Source organism: Castanea sativa, chromosome 1, assembly GCF_040712315.1.
Source record: "Castanea sativa cultivar Marrone di Chiusa Pesio chromosome 1, ASM4071231v1".
Lineage (NCBI taxonomy): Eukaryota > Viridiplantae > Streptophyta > Magnoliopsida > Fagales > Fagaceae > Castanea > Castanea sativa.
Window position 1 is genome coordinate 47,830,580 of NC_134013.1, and position 20,440 is coordinate 47,851,019.

Genomic DNA, 20,440 nt, shown 5'->3' on the forward strand with positions numbered 1-20,440 from the left:
ACTATTATCAAGAAAAAACAAATTTTGAAAAATTGAAAAAGTTGTAAATTTTTTTCAATTCCCAATAAAATATTTTATTGTGTGCCTTAGAGTATTACCATCAGGTGTGCCAAATGCCAAATATTTGACATTTGGTACACCAAACACCAAAAATCAATGCTCATCAAGTATTTCAAATGCCAAAAATTTTGGCACATTGCTACAATACCGTCTCAAATATGAGACGGTACGGACTGAAATTGTATAAATTTTAATAGTTTTTTATTCTCTTTTCTCTTTCCTCTCTCTTCACTTTTTCTTTTCTCTTCTCTCTCACGTCTGATCTCTCTCACCGGTTCCCTCTATTCCTCTCACCAATTCCTCTCAATCTCTCTCACCCTCTGAAGCCGCTGCCGCCAATCTCGCCCATCCGCCGTCAATAACGTCAGCCACCATCAATATCGCTTAGCCACACTCGATCTCACTCATGGTCTCACCTTCTTCAATCACGGCCGATCTCACCCCGAGGCCGCTGTCGATCTCACCCTCTTTCCTCTCCTCTCTGTCCACCTTTCACTCAACCTCTCTCTAGTTGTGGGTTTATTTATTTATTTATTTTTTGCTGCACTTTGGGTTGATCTAATATTGGTGAGTAATTGTGGTGGTTGTGGGTTGATTGTGGTGGTTGGTTTGTGGTTGAGGTGGGTTGTAGTGGTGGTGATGGTGGGTTCTGAAATGATGGGTGAACTGTGGGTGATGGTGGGCTGTGGGGGTGGTATGGGTTTTGTGTTTGTTTTTTAAATTGTAGGCGGCAAGTGGTGGTTCAGTTGATTTGAGTGGTGGTGGGCTGTGGGCTATGGGCGGTGACAGTGGCAATGGTGGTGGTGGGTTGTGGGGGTGATGGCCGGTGGTGGTAGGATGGGGTAGATTTGATTTTTGCTTTTTCTTTATTTTTTAATATTGCTGAGTTTTATTTATTTATTATTATTTCAACATGGTATAATGTTAAAATAGAAGATCTAATAAATAGAAAATTGTAAAATAATGTAGTAAAATAATAAAGTAGGATTTTAGTAGGTCAAAATAGCATTTTTTAAGAGTTACTTTGTTCTTAGTAAAATCCAGAAAAGAATTACGTATAACCAGCCGAAGACCCTTTTTCACTTCCCAAGTAGTTCCGACACACTCATCAACAAGAGTGACAGAAGTGGAACTCGAAATCCTACTCCCAACAATGGGCTGATGATGTTACTAAAAACTAAGAAGACAACCCAACGTTATGCTTCTTCACTCACTTCCCACTGCTAATTACCTCACCAAACCCAAACCACAAAACTCTTCCATTTCATTTCACACTTCATATTCATCACCAACAAACTCATCAGTCTCCTTTCTATGTAAGCACAGCAACTGTCACGGCAAACAAGAGCAAACCCAGAAGTGCAGGGATGGTTTGAACTTGAATTTTATTCGTGCCAACAAGCTCTTGAAGGATCTTAGCACTTGGGGGATTGGTGGACCTTGCAATTATTTTGTCCAAGTTCACAATCAAACCCAGCTTGTTTCTGCTATCAGGTTCACTCTTTCTTTTGTTCCAGACCCCAAAAAAGGGAAAGAAAAAAAAATTGTTTCGAACACTTTGCTACTTTTTCTGGTTTGATTGATTGTGGATCTGAATTATTTTATTTGGTCTTAGATAAATGTAAATCTGTCTGTTTCATTGTATTATTATTATTATTACTATCATACTCTCACTGTCTCACAATAAATTAATATTTTTGAGAAAATAAAATGTATTTAAATCAAACAAAATAATCATAACAATCAGGCTCTCATTTGTCACTTGATCTTTGGCATTTTACAAAAAAAAATTATGTTTATTTTGCTTCATTAAAATAGTTACCATAATTTTATTTAATATAGGCTAAAATATTCTTTTTCATCCCTAAAAATAGCTCAAGTTTTATTTTCATCCTTCAACTTTATTATGCCTGTAGCACGATTTGGGCATTTGCATTTGGATTTGGATGGTTAAAATCCAAATACTTTGTTTTGATAGTTTAAGCCATCAAGGACAAAAATGAATTCTAATTGACATTTCAAAGGCAAAAATGAACTAAAATTCTTCTATAAAAAAAAAGAACTTAAATTATGTCACTTTTCTTCCTAAAATATAGTCGGGTTCTATTTTTCGTCCCTAAAAAATATGTATTCTGTTAAACATGTTGAAAGGACAAAATGGTTGATATTTTAATTTTTCAATGACAAAAAAAAAAATTTTATTTAGGGAGGAAAGCAAAACTTGTATTATCTCGTTTGGTACTATTGTTTAAACAACAGTGTTTAAACATCATAATACATATTTTCATAATACTTTTTAATCCACGTATATTTTCATAACACTTCAACAACGTTATTAAAAATCTCTTACCAAACGGGCTATATTTCTAGGAAAACTTTTGCCTTTAAATGTATGTGTATGACACAAGGTTTAATCTATTTTCTGTTGAGAGAGATTCCAAAGGAAATAATATTTACACTTCTAATGGTTTTGTTGATTAAAATGTTGCAGATACTGTCATGAGCACAGCATACGATTTATTATTATCGGTAAAGGCTCAAATTGTCTTTTTGACGACTTGGGTTTTGATGGTTGTGTTATTCTGAACCGGATTGAGTTCTTGGAGAGCAATGAACCCGGTATTTATAGAGTTGGAAGTGGTTTTCGATTTAATAAATTGGGCATGCAATGTTCAAATGAAGGATTCACAGGCCTTGAATTTGCTGGAGGAATTCCTGGGACTGTAGGAGGAGCAACTTACATGAATGCTGGAGCAAATGGGCAGGTAATTCTAATTCTAATTTTTGAGTTAGAATGTTTTCTGAGACTGTTTCAGGATTGAAGGACTAATTGGTTTTCCAATTTTTTTATTGATTAAAGGAGACTGCTGATGTTGTTGATAGTGTAGAAATTGTAAAGAATGATGGAAGGTTTCAGACGCTAAACAGAATCAATCTCAAATTTGGCTACCGAACATCACCATTTAAATTTATGAAAGACTTGGGAAGCATTCTTGCAGTCACGTTCCAGCTGCAGCCCTCGGGATCAGCAAAAAGAAGACTACGAGAATATCTAGAAAGGTAGTCATTAAAAATATTATTATGCTTCCTTGAAGAATTTTGTTTTCTAGGAGATGCTTGAGGGGTGTGGTTTGATTTACAGGAGGAGAGTATCTCAACCGACAGGTGAACGTAGTGCTGGTTCAGTGTTCCAAAATCCACCTAATTTGGGAATTGCAGCAGCTGAGTTGATTGAGAAATCTGGATTGAAAGGTTTTAGAGTGGGAGGAGCCATGGTATCCAACATCCATGCAAATTTCTTTATAAATTCTGGTAGATCAACTTCTCAAGACATGCTTGACCTCATTGCTTTTGTCAAGGAGAAAGTTGATCAGAAATTTGGGGTACAACTCAAGGAAGAAGTGCTATATGTTCATCCATATTGTAATGATTTGAATCCAAATAGAGAAATGACCAGTCATGTAAATTTAATATTTCATGGAAGGAAACAAGAAAGCTCAGCCTTTAATAATTTCTGATGATCTTTGAAACGATATCTGTTCCAATTAGAGTTTTGATGAAAGTAAACAAGAAAGCTCAGCCTTTATTAATATCTGATGATCTTTGAAACAACATTTGTTCCAATCAGAGTTTTGAAAATTTTTCAAATCCCAATGAATTCATTGTTTGGTTGTTTCTGCAAAGTAAATCATCATCATGCTGTGTCAGGCATTTCTGGACCTTCTGGTCAGTGCTTTGGTGATGACATGAGTAAGGATTCCAATGGGACAAAAAAGCAGGCAAAAAGAAACTGAATGCCGAGTCTCAATTTGGTTTTCCAGTCCATCATGAAAAACCTGCCTGTATTCAGTGAAGTGTTAGAACTACAACCAACAATATACAGAGAGAGAGAGAGAGAGAGAGAGAGAGAGACCTTGCAGCAAAGAGATCTACAACCAACAAGTGAATCCATGCAGAAGCTAAAGTCATCTCGCTTGAGAACATCTTTACAATGCCAGGCAGCTGCGCATAGTACACAAGAAAAAAAGATATAACAGAAGAATTTTTAAATTTATTAATATAAAAAAAAGCTGTTGAATCCAAATTTGGTAGTTAAATACACACCTCTGGCAGCAAGTATTTACTTGCAAAAATCATCCGGAGTGTTTCAGGCGTCCAAGAGAGGTATAGTAGATATGCATATAGAAGTCCAAGCACTACGTATGGCATACTACTTTCCACAGATTTTTTGGTCTGAATCATGCGTGATTAAATCAATTAGGAGCACTAACTGACAAAAAATGGATTCACAAGCTAGTGGAACATGTGGATTTAGAAAGAAAGAGAAGAATATAAACACATGAATCAGTAAACTTAATATTGTGAAGTAAGGTTTAAATGAAGTGATAAGCACTCAATATAACAGGAATTATGTGATCTACATTTTACAAAATAAATTATTGTGAAATTCAACCACCACAGCTACAATGTAATTGATGTGGTTTTTTTTTTTTATGACGTGGAACCTCACTAAGGCAGGGCCCTTTGAACCCACCCCTAACAAGTAAAACCATGGATACATAACCCCACCATCAGAACCATGTATCAAGTAATCCAAAGGGACTCCTATGGGGCATCAAACAGGATGTTTAGATCTACAGCTCACCCAAGCCTCCAACCACTAGGTTGCACCCTGACGGGTAAAGAAATAAACCAAAGAAGACAGGTGCTGTGGAAAATTTTCTCTCTCAAACATGGTGAAACTTGGGTTAGTCGTTGGAAAAGCTTTGAGGAAGCAGAGGTGAGATACTTTTTCACGTTATATAAAATTCTCTATGGGGATGGTACACAGATTCAATTCTGGTATGATCTGTAGTGTGGGGTGCTTTGTCTGAAAGATGTTTTTCCCAGATTGTAACTAATAAGATCAAATCCTCAATTTACCAACTGGAGCCTGTGGATAAGAGTAGTGGGGGAATCAATGGAACAAATTCTACTTTAATGCTTGGTAGTGAGGAGGATTATTTGGTTTTTCTGTGTGGAAGCTATTTGGAGTTTCATGGATTTTGCCAAGGATGGTGACTCAAATGTCAAGCTCTTGGAGAGGGACTTTTCAAAAGCATAGAAATGCTAACGCTTAGAACGCAGCATGTTTGTGCTTCTTGTGGACAATTTGGTGTGAGCAAATAGTAGAACTTTTGATGAAGTGGAACAACCAACCCATAATATCAAACAATCTATATGAAGGGATTTATAAAGATTGGATGATAGAGTTATGAAATTTTCCTTCTTGCCCTCTTTAGAATTCATAGATAGTCTTATTCTAAAATTGTAATTCTTGTAAATTTTTCCTTTACTAATTGTTTTTTTTTCTTATTATATTAAAGTATTTAATTTAAAAAATAAATATAAATAAAGCATACATCTATATGTCTGGAACTATACATCAACTGAGGAATTATATGAAAAATTCAAGAACAAATTGTATGATCCACATGATAAACAGAAACTGAAGAACAGTCAATGAGTGCCAATCTCAAATTAATACAAAAAACATACCAGTTCAGCATTAGGAGCCAGAACCATGAGGGTGTAAAATGGGAGAACAGCTACTGTTCCCAATGAAAAAACACTGCTAGCCAGTTGAGAACCTGACAACACTGCAAAGTAAATAAATAAATAGATATGTAGACAATGAAACATAGGGACAAGAAAGTCATCACTGACACAACCAAAGAAGTGAAGGAAATTTCTGCTTAAGCTTATAATAACAGCACACAAAATGCCTCATTATAGTAGATATCTGTTACAATTTTTGAGATTTTCAGAACCTTCATTCTGAAGCATATTAGAAAGCTCCAAATGATATAATTGAACAATTGGTCACCCAAGCACAAGGCATCGTTGTTCACCCTAAATTTGGGTAAGTATAACAAAACGTGGATCTTCAAAATTACAAAGATTGAACTAATAGGCAGGAAAAAAAAAATCTCTGCCACAATTAAGGTGCCCCTAAGGATTGAAAACGCAAGGTGAGTTTCAACTTGATGCCTTTTGGAATCCAGTGAAAAAGCAAGAGGATAGAAGGCTGTGGCAGTTATAGTAAGGAAAAATTTGTGGGAAGGGGGAATGCTAAAGCAGAAAGTTCATATGTTTCTTCAAGCATGCTTTAGAAATGCCAACATACTTCCAGACCACCATCAACCATCTTCTCTCCAAGTACATTACAAAGCTCCCCTAGATTGCATATTATTCAAATAACCTCTATCAAGAATATGTATCTCCTACAACAATAACAACAAAGTCCTAATCCCAAATATTTGGGGTCAGCTAAGCATACCTACTTCCTACAAAATATAAATATGGATAGAGCAACACAAAAATTATTGGAGAAGGAGGACACCATATGGTGAGGACACATTAAGTAATAAGTATTCTATTCCCTGTGTATTCTAATCATTGTGTATTCTTTGGTTCTGAGGTTAAAAATTTCACAATTCAAGCATCCCAAGTTTTTAAATATGCCAAAAAATTTGTTGTAAGCCTTTTTCATCATTTGTGTGTGTGTTCTAATCATTGTGTATTCTATGGTTCTGAGGTAACAATATTTCACAATTCAAGCATCCCAAGTTTTTAAATATACCAAAAAATTTATGTCATAAGCCTTTTTTTATCTTTTGCTTACAATTATTTTCAATGTACTAAAAAATCTCACATCCTCATACTGAAGGTGTATCAATACTTAACCAGAAGTATCCCACATCATGGGAAACCTTTCCAATTAGAAAACATTACTTCAAATTCTATTTATCAAGTATTGTGCATATAGGGATGTATCCAAATTGGGGTCGGCTAAGAATACCTACTTCAGAGATGTCTCTCATAGAAGCATCATCAACACAACCTGTTGCTCTGGTGCCAACAGTTAACCATGAAAAAATGGAGTTGAGCTGGAAGCTATATAATTTCAATGAAGTAATGACTTGCATTGATATAATTTCATTGTGAGTTCAGGTATCGCATTGTGATATAATGACAGAAGACAGGTGAAGTAATTTCAGCTAAAAATACATTCAACAAATGTTGAAAAGCTTAAGAGGCTTACTTCTTCATGTTTATCATAAATCAAATATAAGCAAAACACCTTGGACTTTTAACTGTGAAAGCTTGGATTACTGTAGACCGATACAATTCCCACAAAGCCTGGTGCTAGAGGCCATCATGTCATAGAGTAGCTAATGGTAAATCATCTTTCTTGATCTGATACTTATTGATGCCTATTTAGGGACCCTATAGCCTCTATTTTTTAGTAAAGATTACATTGCTAGAAGTTAAAGGAACAAAATTTACTAAGCTTATAAAGATGCCTTAAAATGTCATTGCAACTGTCTTTCAATTTGAAATCTGCAATGGAGAGGCTATTTGTACAAAACTTATATATTTCTAAGATTTACAGCTTTCTCTAGTCTTGCTCTATGTTTCACTAGTATTACTAGGCCTTTTCAAACATATCATCCTAATTTCTCATGTCATGTACCTCTCTCAAGACTTCCCTAAAAGAAATGAAACTGGAAGAAAATGAATTACAATCAGTTATGCAACTTTGCAAGTGGTACCTACATTAAGCAAATGTTAAAGTAGTAAAGGTGCAAAAATAAATTACGTGAAGTGAACACTCCAGAGCCTTTTTGATAAAGAGCACATCTTGCAACTTTTGGTGTAGAAATAATTTTTGATCCTCCTAGAAAACTCCAGTCCCTGTGCATGTTGACTCCCACTCTTGCAACCCGTTGGCCACAAAATTCAGAGCCATTACTTCTAAGAGAAAAACCCATTCTGACATCATGCCGTGGTGTTATAGACTGCCCTGAGTGAACAATCTATGATAAGAATGGAAACTTGATAGTAAGGAACTCCAGAAAGGTTGGAAAATATGCACGAAGTTACTAAGGGGAGGAAAAAAAAAAAAAAAAAACCTCTATGGTTAGTCACATGTTTTATCATACTTTAAACTCCTTTGAACAATAACAAGACCTAATTGCTAGTGATTCAGCAGATGATCTATACAGCTAGGAAAGTGGATAGAGAAACAGGGATATTCAAATTTGCATCAGAATGTTCATGGAATTCTACTTTCATACCTCCCTGGAACAAAAAAATAAAGAAATTTACAGACACGATTAGTAATTTTTAATGGAATGCCTAGATTTGTAATTTTTCCAGCATATAAGACACAAATGTATCACCTTAATTGGGGCCATTGCAAAAACTTGGAGCCCTCACTATCACTGATGGGATAGGATAAATTTTAAGATGGGGAAAATTCCCTAGTTTCAAATTTTATATGATGATGGCTGCCTCTTTTAACTTGTCCCATCCTTGATGATGAATTTGCAGGCATGATTCATGATTGTATGCACTATGCAGAACTCAATTAACCAACTCAATCTTCAAGAAACATCACCCTAGGTAGTCGAAATATATAGCTAGCAAAGAAAATGAAAAACCAAATATACATCCCAGGTGCAATGGCTGGCTTTTATGAACAGAACCCACTTGGCATTACAAAGAAAAACAAAACTATTTATAAATGCAATCTCAACTCTAGCAGAGAAGTATCTTTTTGGACAAAATATATCTAATTCCATACTATGACCAATACCCATTTGCAATCAATCAGAAATTCATCCAAAACGACAATAGTAACACCATAAAAATAAATAAATAGAACACATAATTGTTGATAACCAGATAGATAAATTGAAATACAAGTCCAAAGAAACCCAAGCAAGCATGAGTGATTTTATTACTAGGCACTAAACTATAACTAGCAAAGACAGACAGTAAAGAGAAAATTAAATGATTCTTGAAAAGCATAAAAAGCAAACCTTGAATGAGATTGGAAAGTGGCAAAGGAAAGAAGAGAAGGCCATGTTTTCAAAACCCAGATAGTCAACACCAATGGCTTCTTCATGAGCTAGTACTATATACTACTATTTTAAAATTTTAAAAAAAATATATATAGACAAATGTAGAGTTCCAAACAGTGAAGTTACAGTTTTCCACTAATAAAAGCAACGCAGTACAGACAAGCAGCTTAGCTAGAGGGAGAGAAAGGGGGAGAGAGAGACAGAAGGCGAAGCGTTAAAGAAAAATGAAGGTAATGGCGCACTAAAACTAGCTTTAGTGCGTATGTCCCCACAAAGGTTTGTGTGAGTAGAAAGCCTTGGGACTCACTCACTATCATAATGTGGCGTGTGGGTGCGCTTCCCTATTTCTGTTGCTATATATGGTATCTTCTATCTTATTGGAGGAGATGAGGCAAAATTAGGCTAGGCTCATGTCAGAATCTTTTTATGCATCTTATTATTGGTGAGATAAATACATTTCCAATATTCGTCAAAAAACAAAAAACAAAACAAAAAACATTTCCAATACATGTTCCATATCCCAATCCATCAAAATAAAAAGTACTACTGCTTTTCTCAGCAAAAGGATAAAATACAGTATCAGCTTTAGGTTGGGGCTTGAAAACCGACCAGTTTGGTCCAAAGAGTAACAGTTTATGGGTCAAATTAATTAGTTTTTAAATGTCTTAAACTTAATTGTTCATTACCCTGATTCTCAAAAAAAATAATAATAATAATTGTTCCTTACCCTAATCTTTTAGGAGGTTAATTGTAGTTTGCTTGCAAAAAAAAAAAAAAAATGCTCTAATTATTGAAATCTAATTTGGTGGTAGTGATTAGTAAAATACAGTACGTGTATAATATAGTAGGTATACGGATGAGAATGATTCAACATCTTTTAGGAAAAGTACATTTCAAAAGTTCGGAAATAAATTACAAAAATGGAAAAAGAACGGTAAGGATTTATTATGTGTATAATACATTTATATTTTAAAAAAGTTTGCAAACAAAAATACAGTAACTTTTTCCATATATTTTTTAAAATGACTGCAATAATCCAACTCACTCCCAAAAATGGCTTTACTTTCAAATTATATTTCTTTTCCTTATAATAAATACACAAAAATATAATATAATTAGAATTAAATACATGAGAAAAAAATATAATAATTTTTTCTATTCTTTTAATTATCTTCATTGATCTAGTTAGTATGAACATAACCTTTTCACAATAAAATTTTATAATTATTAAAATATTTGAGTCATGAGTGTCAATGATAGACATGATTGAAATTTATGAGCTCATTTTTTTTCTCCATTACTCGACTATATCAAAATTTATTGTCAAAAAATAAAATATTATTACTATAGCATTATTTCTCTTTCAATTATGATCATGAGGGGGATGTAAGTCTGAAACTATAACAAAAGATTAAAAATATTGTTTAAAAAAAAAAAAAAAGAATGAGGACAATTTAAAAAGATTAAAAGAGAGCACTTAGAATTGGCCTGGGAAATCGTGAGGTGCTGGCTTTAGAGAGGTGGAGTGGGCTTTTAATATTTTGAGGGATTTTACTAACGGACCTTAAATATTATTATCTGTTATGGCAACGTATAATGTATATACCTAGACAATTATATTGTACTAAATAAATAATGCTATTGGTACCTTTTTTTTTTTTTTGCACAGAGAGGGAGAGTTTCAACCTATAGCGTCCGCTTCTAATGATAGCTCTTTTATTATTAAATTAAGACGTCAATCAGTTTTTGGTGTAAGCGGAGATTGAATCACAGATCTCTTATACAACCATCAAAGACTTTACAAGTTGAGCTAGCTGGAACCCACATGCTAATGATACTTTTAAGTTTACAAAATTGCGTTTATTACTGTACAAATCCAAAACAAATGGGAGACAGGAGTTTCTTAAAATGTTACGTAATTAGAGCATCCACATCAGTTGGTGGATACTCTTCTATAATACAAAAACTCATTTATTTTACACATTTTGGCCAAAAAAATAAATAAACACCTACATCAGTGGGTGTAAAGTTGTGTATAAATATACAAATGCTACAGTGACGGTTGATATATGCACGATCACTATAACTCGTGTATTGATTATTTTAATAATTTCTTCTCTCTCCTACGTCTGACTCTCATCTCAACTCTCTCTTTCTCATTTCATATCACAGCTCTCACATTTGTTCTCTTCTGCGAAATTGCGATCATCAACGGCGATCGGAAAGGTTCGACTCTACGGCGCCAATGGTGCGATCATCAAGGCACTCGTGAACACCGGAATCAGAATCGTTATTGGAGCCGCCAACGGCGACATTCCGACACTGGCTTCCGATCCGAACGCGGCAACTCAGTGGGTGAACTCGAACGTGTTGCCTTACTACCTGGCCAGGAACATCACACCCATCACCATCGGGAACGAGGTCATGACCTCGATGGACCAAGGGCTAATCTCCCAACTACTTCTAGCGATGTGAAATGTCCAAAATGCCCTCAACTCGGTGGCTGGCAGCTCGGTGTGGGTGATTTTGGGTTTGTGTTGGGTTTGTAGCTCGACGGAGAAGACAGTAGCTCGACGGAGAAGACGGTGGCTGGGTGTGGGTGATTTTGGATTTGTGTTGGGTATGTGAGAGGGTTGTAGAGAGGAGAGGGAATGAAATAATAAAAAATGTAAAAAGAATGAATATTTTATTGAATAAATGTGTAGAATAGATAAACTAATGTGGGTGTATTGTAAAAGTGGATGTGTAAAATAGAAAAAGTTGGTTTTTTCTTGCAAAATAGACAGAAAATTTGCATAAACTGATGTGATTGCTCTTACACGTACTGTTCATGTAACATAAACATAATTGCCAACATACACTTTTGCTTCAGAACAATCTATAAGTTGTTTTCTGTGTCTATAAGATTACGAAAAAATTAAATTAAATTTTTTATATCCTTCTACTTTTTCATTCTCCCACCAATTTTATTTCCTTTCATTTTTTTCACTCCTTCAATCAAACGGACTTTAAATATTATTATATGCCACTACTAAATAACTACATTTATTAATTGGTAATTAAGATTTTTACTTTTCAATAAATTACACCATAAATTTTCTGTAATTTTTAAGCAAATTCACAAACTTATCTATTTTCAAATCTTTTCTTTTACAGAAAATTCAAAACTTCCATCTCTATCCTTTTTTCAATATTGTAATTTGTTGACAGAAAACAAATAAAGAGAAAGTAAGAACAAAACAAAAGGAGGGACGGTACCTACTGTGTATTGTATAATCTGTGTATTTTCTGTATCATGATGTTGTATATATAAGTATACACATGGATAGGTTATAATAATGATATTTGAATTTGGAGAATACTATTTCATAAAATGAAAATTCAAGTTCTGGAATTTTCTAAGTGAAATTCAAATTTCAGTATTTTCGATTGGTTGAATCCTTTGCTTGATTGATCAAAGTGACGAGTAAAATTATTTTGGAGGCTCAATCTGGTTCAATCGATGCTTGATTCCTCTTGATCGATTGAGACTTGTAAAACTGAATCTTCTACAGAATTTTCTGGTAACCGTTATGAATGTTTGAAAAGGATTCAAGCTTTTGTAAACGGTTTTATGAAATATTTTAACTCTCCATACGTGCCTTTTGGTAAAATATAACCCTATGGGTATAATTAGAGGCTTATGTTCACTTAAAACATATTCATTTTCTCTCACAAAAAGTTAGTTACAAAGAAATACAAGAAATCCTGCGGTTATTCTCCAGAATTGTTATCTATAGAATCTAACAACTTGGTTGTATCCTGGGGACAAGTTTGCAGTAACCCTTTAGCAACAAGAGTGTGGGAGCAAATATTATCTAAGGATAACAGTTTTATGCCTCCATCTTATCTATTTTCTATTTTGTGTTTTGTGTTATCTTTGTTCTTCCATTATTACTTTGTGTTATATCCCCTACAATATTAGACAATATTGGAACAATGGAAGTAGCAAGATGTTAAATCATGAATTGGTGAAATTTGATCGCTTTGATGGAACCAATTTCTCTAGGTAGGAAAACAAGATGATATTCCTACTCACTACACTGAGACTCTTTTAAGTCTTGGACCCAAATTTGATACATTTTCCTACTATGAGTGATGAAGACACTGATGAGATAAAGGCACAAAGAAAGAAACGGAAGGAAGATAAATTGATATACGGAGGTCACATTCTCAATACTCTTTCAAATCATCTCTATGATCTCTACACTTCAATGAAGTCACCAAAAGAGATTTGGAATGCTTTGGAGGCAAAGTACAAAACTAAGAAGATAGGTACGAATAAGTTTATTATTCAAAAGTACTTTGATTATAAAATTCTTGATAATATCTTAGTTTTGGATCAAGTGTATGAATTACAATTTTGGTTAATAAATTCCATGATTTGTTAATCAATATTCCTGAATCATTCCAAGTAGGTGCAATTATTGCAAAACTCCCACCAAGTTGGAATAATTTTAGGAAGAAGTTTCTGCATATGTCAGGAGATTTCACTTTAGAACAATTCGAACAACATCTTTGAATTGAAAAGGAAAGTCGAATTAGAGATGGGACTAATATTGACTCTAAAGTGAATGTGAGCAATGTTCAAAGTGGGAGTTTAAGCAAGACCAATATGCACTTAAAAGTGAACAAAAGTAGGAGTGGTTTCAAGAAGAACAACTCCAAGAATCGCAACAAAGACAAGAAGAACGGGGCTTGTTTCCATTGTGGAAAGAAATGTCATTACATTCACGAACGTAAACTCTTAAAGAACAAGAAAAATGATGAAGAAGGTAATGCCAATGAAACAAATGTCATTAAGCACATTATTGCTATGGTAAGTGATATACATATTGATATGATCACTAAGTTCATATGGCTATAATTGCAAATCCTTTTGATTGGTGGTTTGATTCGAGTGAAACGGTACATGTGTGCAACAACAAGGAACTATTCAAGACTTATAAGGAGTAATATGTAAAACAAGAAGTGCTAATGGGCAACCACGATAAAGCAAAGGTTCATGGAAAGGGCACCGTTGAAGTCAAAATGAGTTCCAGCAAGATGCTAATCTTGACCAATGTTTTTCATGTACCCGATATTAAGAAGAATCTTGTATTTGTCAATTTGTTATGTAAGAGTGGTGTAAAAGTTGTACTTGAATCGGACAAGTTATTCTTATCCAAGAATGGGATATTTGTAGGCAAGAGATATACTACTGATAGCATGTACAAACTAAGTATTATTAATAAAGAAGTTTTTGGTTGTGCTTATATTGTTGATTCATCTTATTTGTGGCATGCTAGACTAAGACATTTAAATTTCAAATACTTGAAGTTTATGTCAAAGTATGGTATGATTTCATATAAGCATGATGATGAAAATAAATGTGAAATTTGTATTCAAGCAAAGATGACAAAGAAACCATTTTCTAAGCGAAATAGAAACTCTAATATGCTTGAACTTGTACATTCAGATGTATATGAATTGAATGATGTATTAACTAGAGGAGATAAAAGATACTTCATTATATTCATTGATGATTTCTCTAGATTTACACGTGTATTTGATGAAAAATAAAGATGAATCTTTTGACATGTTCAAAAGATATAAAACTGAAATAGAAAATCAAAAGGATAAGAAAATAAAGATACTGCATAGTGATAGAGGTGGTGAGTATTTTCCTAATGATTTTTATGCATTTTGTGAGGAACATGGCATAATATACCAAAGTTTAACCCCTTATACTACCAACAAAATAGTTTGGCTGAAAGAAAAAATATGACTCTTGTAGATATGGTAAATGCCATGATCTTAAGTGCAAAACTTTCATTTAATTTGTGGGGATAGGCATTACTTACTACATGTCATGTGCACAATAGAGTACCTTCCAACAAGATTAAAGTATCTCCATATGAGTTATGGAATGGAAGGAAACCAAACCAGAATTATATCAAAGTGTGGGGGCGTTTATCCTTTTATAGAATTTTTTACCTAAAAAGAACAAAGTTAGGACCAAGGGCTATAAAAAGTGTGTTTTTGGGTTATGTTGAAAATTCAAAGGCATATAGATTATTAGATTTAAGCTCCAATACAGTTGTGGAATCAAGAGATGTTGAATTTATTAAGGATAAATTCAGTAAAGATTCATGGATGCCATGATACCTACTCAAATATAAGAAGGTGACTTTAATCCTAATACTACTTTGGGTAGTACAAAAAGGATTGAAAGTGGTTCATCAAGTAAACAAAGAAATAGTCAAAGAATAAGAAAAGAAAAGGACTTTAGTCCAAATTTCATTTCTTATCAAGCTCAATGGTATCTTGTTGAAGGTAATAGATAAGTAGTCAAAAAAATATATATCCATAGTGTTTAATACAGATGATGATCCTAAAACATTTGAGGAAGTTATGGCTTCTAAAGATTCAGCTTTCTGAAAAGAAGCTGTGAATGATGAGATGGACTCAATATTATCCAATAATACTTGGGTCCTACTGGATCTACCTACTAGATCAAAACCAATTAGTTGTAAATGGGTATTTAGGAGAAAATATAATATTGATGGGTCAATTCAAACTTTTAAAGCAAGGTCGGTGGTAAAAGGCTTTAAACAAAGAGAAGGAATAGACTACTTTGATACCTATGCACCAATAACTAAGATCAAGTCTATTTGAGTGTTGTTAGCACTTGCACCCATATACAAATTGATTGTACATCAAATGGATGTAAAGACAACTTTCCTAAATGGTGATCTTGATGAGGAAGTTTATATGGAACAACCTAAGGGTTTTGTGCTTCCTAGAAATGAAAAGAAAGTTTGAAAATTATTCAAGTCCTTGTATGGCTTGAAACAAGCTCCAAAACAATAGCATGAAAAGTCTGACTCTGTGATTTTGTCAAATGGTTTTGTACATAATGGTGTCGACAAATGTAAGTATTGCAAATTTACAAAGGAATATGGAGTTATTGTATGCCTTTATGTGGATGATATGCTTATATTTGATACAAATATGAAAGGTGTTTGTGAAGCCAAAAAGTATCTATCTTCTATGTTTAAAATGAAATATTTAAACAAAGTGGATATTATATTGGGAATCAAAATTAAAAGACATTGGTGGTTTTGCACTATGTTAATCTCATTATGTTAAGAAAGTACTTCAAAGATTTGAACATCTTAATATAAAGGAAGCAAATATACCTTTTGATCGAAGCATAAAATTGGGTGAAAACATTGGAAGTGGAATAGCACAGCTCAAGTATGCTAGTGTTATAGGTAGCATGATGTATGCTATGCATTGTACAAGACCAGACATATCCTTTGTTGTGGGCAAACTTTCAAGATTTACAAGTAATCTAAGTGTGGATCATTGGAAAGCAATTGGTACAATTCTTGGTTATTTAAAGAAAACCATAAATTTGGGACTTTTTATTCCAAATTTTCAGCTGTGTTGGAAGGTTATTCAAATGATAGTTGGATTACTAGTGTGAGTGATAATAAATCCATGTCCGATTGGATATTCACTCTTGGTGGGGGTGCTATCTCTTGGGCTCTTAGTGGGGCTGCTATTCTTGGGCATCAAAGAAACAAACGTGTATTTCTCACTCCACCATGGAATCGGAATTTATAGTCTTGGCAACAGTAGGAAAGGAAGCATAATGGCAAAGAAATATGTTATTAGACATAGAGTTGTGGTCACAATCAATACCAGCCATTTCTGTGTACTGTGATAGTGAAGTCACCTTGGGCAGAGCATACAGCAAAATGTATAATGGAAAGTCTAAACATATAGATCTAAGACATGATTACATAAGACTATTAATTGAATTTGGTATCATTTCAATTGTCTATGTAAGGTCAAATAATAATTTGACAAGTCCTTTAACCAAAGCGGTGTCTCAAGATTTGGTTTAACCAAAGCGGTGTCTCGAGATTTGGTTAGGGTAACATCCGTTGGAATAGTTTTAAAACCCTTCTTTTAAGAGAATCATCAATAGTGGGAACCCAACCTTGAATTGATTTAATCTAAGAGGTTTAGGGTAATAACAAGCTATTGATACGTGGCCAGTAAAAGCACTAAACTTATGTCTCATTCAGGATGGATTAGTGCAGTCTGTTACAATGAAATAGGGGATGAGTTTTACACTCTTAATGAAGATCATGAAGTATAAATGTATGTATAACAGGGACATAAGAAGGAACTTCATCTTTATGAACATAGAAGTGGTGCCGCTTCTAGCAAGAGTAAATGATTTTCTCTTGTAAATGTTCACTAAACCCGAAAGAGCACAAGGCCATAAAGTGCTAACAACATTGGATTTCTAAATGTGTTGTGGATATTCTCATGTGTGTATTGTTTCCAATTTTAACATATAAGAGTTTTGGTTTAAGCGCCAAACCACCATTAACTCTGTTGATTTCTTGAGACAATTACACTAAGTAAAGGTTTAAGTTGAAAGACACCTTAATTTATGCATGATAGAATTATCAATCAAGTGGGACATATATTTTTACAACCTAGTGAGGGATTGTTGTATATATAAGTATATGCATGGATAGGTTATAATAATGATATTTGAATTTGGAGAATACTGTTTCATGAAGTGAAAATTTAAGTTTTGGAATTTTCTAAGTGAAATTCAAATTTCAGTATTTTCAATCAGTTGAAGCCTTTGCTCGATTAGTCAAAGTGATGAGTAAAATTATTCTGGAGTCTCGACCTAGTTCGATCGATGCTCAATTCCTTTCGATCAATCAAGACTCATAAAACAAAATTTTCTGCAGAATTTTTTGGTAATCATTCTGAATGTTTGAAAAGGTTTCAAACTTTGTAAACAATTTTATGAAACATTTTAACTCTCCATACGTGCCTTTTGGTGAAATATAACCCTATAGGTGTAAATAGAGACTTACGCTCTGTTTGTTTCGACATAAAATATTTACAAAGGTAAAATATTTTACAGGTAAAATATTTTCATTTTACTAGGTTTAATTTGTATTCCTAAAAGTGCAAAAAAAAAAATGTAAAAAAAAAAATGTATATTTCAAAAGAATTTTAACAATCTCACAAAACAATTTTGAGCAAGTCCAGGTCCACCCAAAGACATTCCTTGAGGGTGTCAGTTTTTCTTTTTAGGAATATCAATAACTAATGGCTACACAGGTTTGAACAGGCTGAGTATAATGGTTCTAGGGTTGGGTTTTCCATTGTATTTCGGTGCTTTCTTTGGGGACACTATTCCATGTGGTTGTTAGTTACTAGTTTTACATTTAATTTCTTCAGTTAAATAAAGACTTTCTATTATTTTAGCTATAAATTTTTTTTTTAAAATCTGACAAAACCAAACCACCACCACTCTACCACCCAAATCACCACTAGATCGGCACAAACCCACCCACCACCACCCCGACACTGCACTAACTACTCAAATCCACAAACTGAAGAATGAAAAACAAAAAAAGACAGGCCAAAGCCGACCAACTACCCAACATAACCCATAAACCCAGTCCTCACCATGGCTCATAAAACATTCCAGCCACCCAAAAACTCAACCATCAACGAACCTACAAACATCTCAACCACCCAAAAACGCAGCCTCCCACTGCAACTCAAATACCTAGCCACCCACCACAACCCATAAAACTAGCCAAAAATCCCAAATCAATAAAACCATGTAGTGGTTAAAAAAAAAAAAAACTAGATTTGAGAACTGGTGGGTGAGTTGATGAAGGTGGAGGTAGAGCTGATGTGATGGTGGTAAGAGAATCGGTGGAGTAAGAGCTAGTGTATGGTTAGATCGAAAAAAGAATCGGTGTGTTTGAGTGGTTGAACCAAACTCGATGGGTGGAGGTGTGGAGGCGAGTCATGGCAGAGGTGGAGCCGGCGATGAGAGCTGCCGGAGATGAGTGGCGCCAACGAAACTGAGAGTGGCTTGGTGGCTTTGGTTTGTGGGGAGGGATAACTTGAGAGTGAGAAGGGAAAGAGCGTGGGAGGGACTAAGAAGTGAGGTCTGAGGGAGTATCAAGGTGAGAGCTTGAAAGAAAATGTGAAATATTTTACCAAAATTTTAAGTGTAAAATATTTTACATAAATTTGCCTAATTGATTTGGTTGATTGAAAATATTTTACTTTTGACAAAATATTTTACTGCAAAACAAACACAGTAAAATAGGAAAATATTTTTCTGGAAATATTTTACATCAAAACAAACAGAGCATTATATTCACTTGAAACATATCCATTTTCTCTCCCAAAAAGTTAGTTACAAAGAAACACAAGAAACCCTATGATCATTTTCCAGAATTACTATCTGTTAAACCCAACAACTTGGTTGTATCTTAAGGACAAGTTTGCAGTAACCCTTTAGCAACAAGAGTGTGGAGGCAAATATTGTTTAAGGATAATATTGTTGTGCCTCCAAATTATCTATATTCTATTTTCTATTTTGTGATAACTTTTTTTTTTTCATTATTACTTTGTGTAATATCCCCTACACATGAAATATAAGAGAAGAGGCTAAGTATATAGCCAATTAGGCATCATAATTTTACAAATGCAAATATCCTTGATTAGGCTAAAATCAAGGATGCAATAATGATCCTTGATTTTAACTTAATAGGAGGTGAACTAATAAGAAAATATACACCTGATTTGACTATATATACATTAACACAATTGTCATTTGTCAATATTGTGAAAAATAGAAGATACTACTCAAGAAAAGTTTGTGAATTTTTAAATTAAATAAATAAATAAATAAAAGAAAGAAAAATAGGGTGATTTATAGCTCAGCTGAGTCAACTCAGAGACACATGCCAGCATGGTAGAGCACTAGAAATAAAGCCAAAGCCCGGCATTTGTTTCTTTCCTTTTCTTCTTCTTCCTCCTCTTTTCATTTTAAGTAAATTATTTTTTGGATGAGTTGGAACTTAACTTGCTTTCTTTTTCAACAACGTATTTTGGCATAAGATAAATTAAATCAGTTGAACCCCACCAAGTGTTCTGCTGTGTGGAGTATTGGGCTTAGAAGGGTTTAACCTCTTTACTGTATGTCCAATTTGTAGAATACCTCCTGAATATATTGATCATGTTCTTTGAGATTGTTGTTTCGTGACATCCTTTTGGAGTACTAGGATAGGTGTCACACATTGAAGGGCTTCCAAAAACTTCTCTTTTCCAAGAGTCTTTTAGTTCAACTGGCATATATTTGTGTTTCAAACGGAAATATATGAGTATCAAATTTTTCACTCCAACTATTGAATTATTAAAAATATAATCTATCCTTTATGTTCCTTTTCATAGAATTCACATTCCTTGAAAATTTATCTTTCCTATAAGCGTATGGCAACTCTAGCTAGACTAGCTTCATACATAGAAACCAGTTTTTTTTCCCAAGTGTGGCAGTAAATCACTCGCAATCCTTGAAACCTGTTTCAAAGAGGAATTGGGTT

The 20,440-nt window shown here is 33.9% G+C and overlaps 2 protein-coding genes across 5 annotated transcripts; one reads left to right on the forward strand and one right to left on the reverse strand.

Moving 5' to 3' along the window:
- The first annotated feature begins 1,135 nt into the window (after positions 1-1,135).
- Positions 1,136-3,902, forward strand: LOC142621824 (uncharacterized). Of its 2 annotated transcripts, none has more exons than XM_075795187.1 (4): positions 1,136-1,554; positions 2,552-2,825; positions 2,921-3,120; positions 3,203-3,902. In XM_075795187.1, exons 1-4 carry the CDS (start codon positions 1,259-1,261, stop codon positions 3,576-3,578), a joined length of 1,146 nt encoding a protein of 381 aa, XP_075651302.1. In that variant the 5' UTR covers positions 1,136-1,258; the 3' UTR covers positions 3,579-3,902. The 2 variants fall into 2 exon arrangements, with proteins under 2 accessions (XP_075651302.1, XP_075651303.1); XM_075795188.1 differs by having other exon boundaries at positions 2,924-3,120.
- On the reverse strand, positions 3,541-9,286 carry LOC142621825 (protein ABA DEFICIENT 4, chloroplastic). 3 transcript variants are annotated; one of them, XM_075795192.1, is made up of 6 exons: positions 8,928-9,286; positions 7,703-7,906; positions 5,599-5,699; positions 4,165-4,293; positions 3,974-4,062; positions 3,541-3,900 (listed from the first exon to the last, which is right to left on the reverse strand). In XM_075795192.1, exons 2-6 carry the CDS (start codon positions 7,872-7,874, stop codon positions 3,765-3,767), a joined length of 627 nt encoding a protein of 208 aa, XP_075651307.1. In that variant the 5' UTR covers positions 7,875-7,906; positions 8,928-9,286; the 3' UTR covers positions 3,541-3,764. The 3 variants fall into 3 exon arrangements, with proteins under 3 accessions (XP_075651307.1, XP_075651304.1, XP_075651306.1); XM_075795189.1 differs by having other exon boundaries at positions 7,703-7,919; positions 8,928-9,253; XM_075795191.1 differs by having other exon boundaries at positions 7,703-7,901; positions 8,928-9,212.
- Between the last annotated feature and the right edge of the window lie 11,154 nt (positions 9,287-20,440).

Excerpts from the sequence above, each read along its gene's own strand:
- LOC142621824 (XM_075795187.1), top strand. The coding sequence starts at position 1,259 with ATGCTTCTTCACTCACTTCCCACTGCTAATTACCTCACCAAACCCAAA. Across the intron at positions 1,555-2,551 it reads CAGCTTGTTTCTGCTATCAG|ATACTGTCATGAGCACAGCA; the intron begins GTTCACTCTTTC and ends AAAATGTTGCAG. Across the intron at positions 3,121-3,202 it reads CTACGAGAATATCTAGAAAG|GAGGAGAGTATCTCAACCGA; the intron begins GTAGTCATTAAA and ends TTTGATTTACAG.
- LOC142621825 (XM_075795189.1), bottom strand. The coding sequence starts at position 8,972 with ATGGCCTTCTCTTCTTTCCTTTGCCACTTTCCAATCTCATTCAAG. Across the intron at positions 5,700-7,702 it reads CTCTGGAGTGTTCACTTCAC|TGTTGTCAGGTTCTCAACTG; the intron begins GTAATTTATTTT and ends TTTACTTTGCAG. Across the intron at positions 4,063-4,164 it reads GTAAATACTTGCTGCCAGAG|CTGCCTGGCATTGTAAAGAT; the intron begins GTGTGTATTTAA and ends TACTATGCGCAG.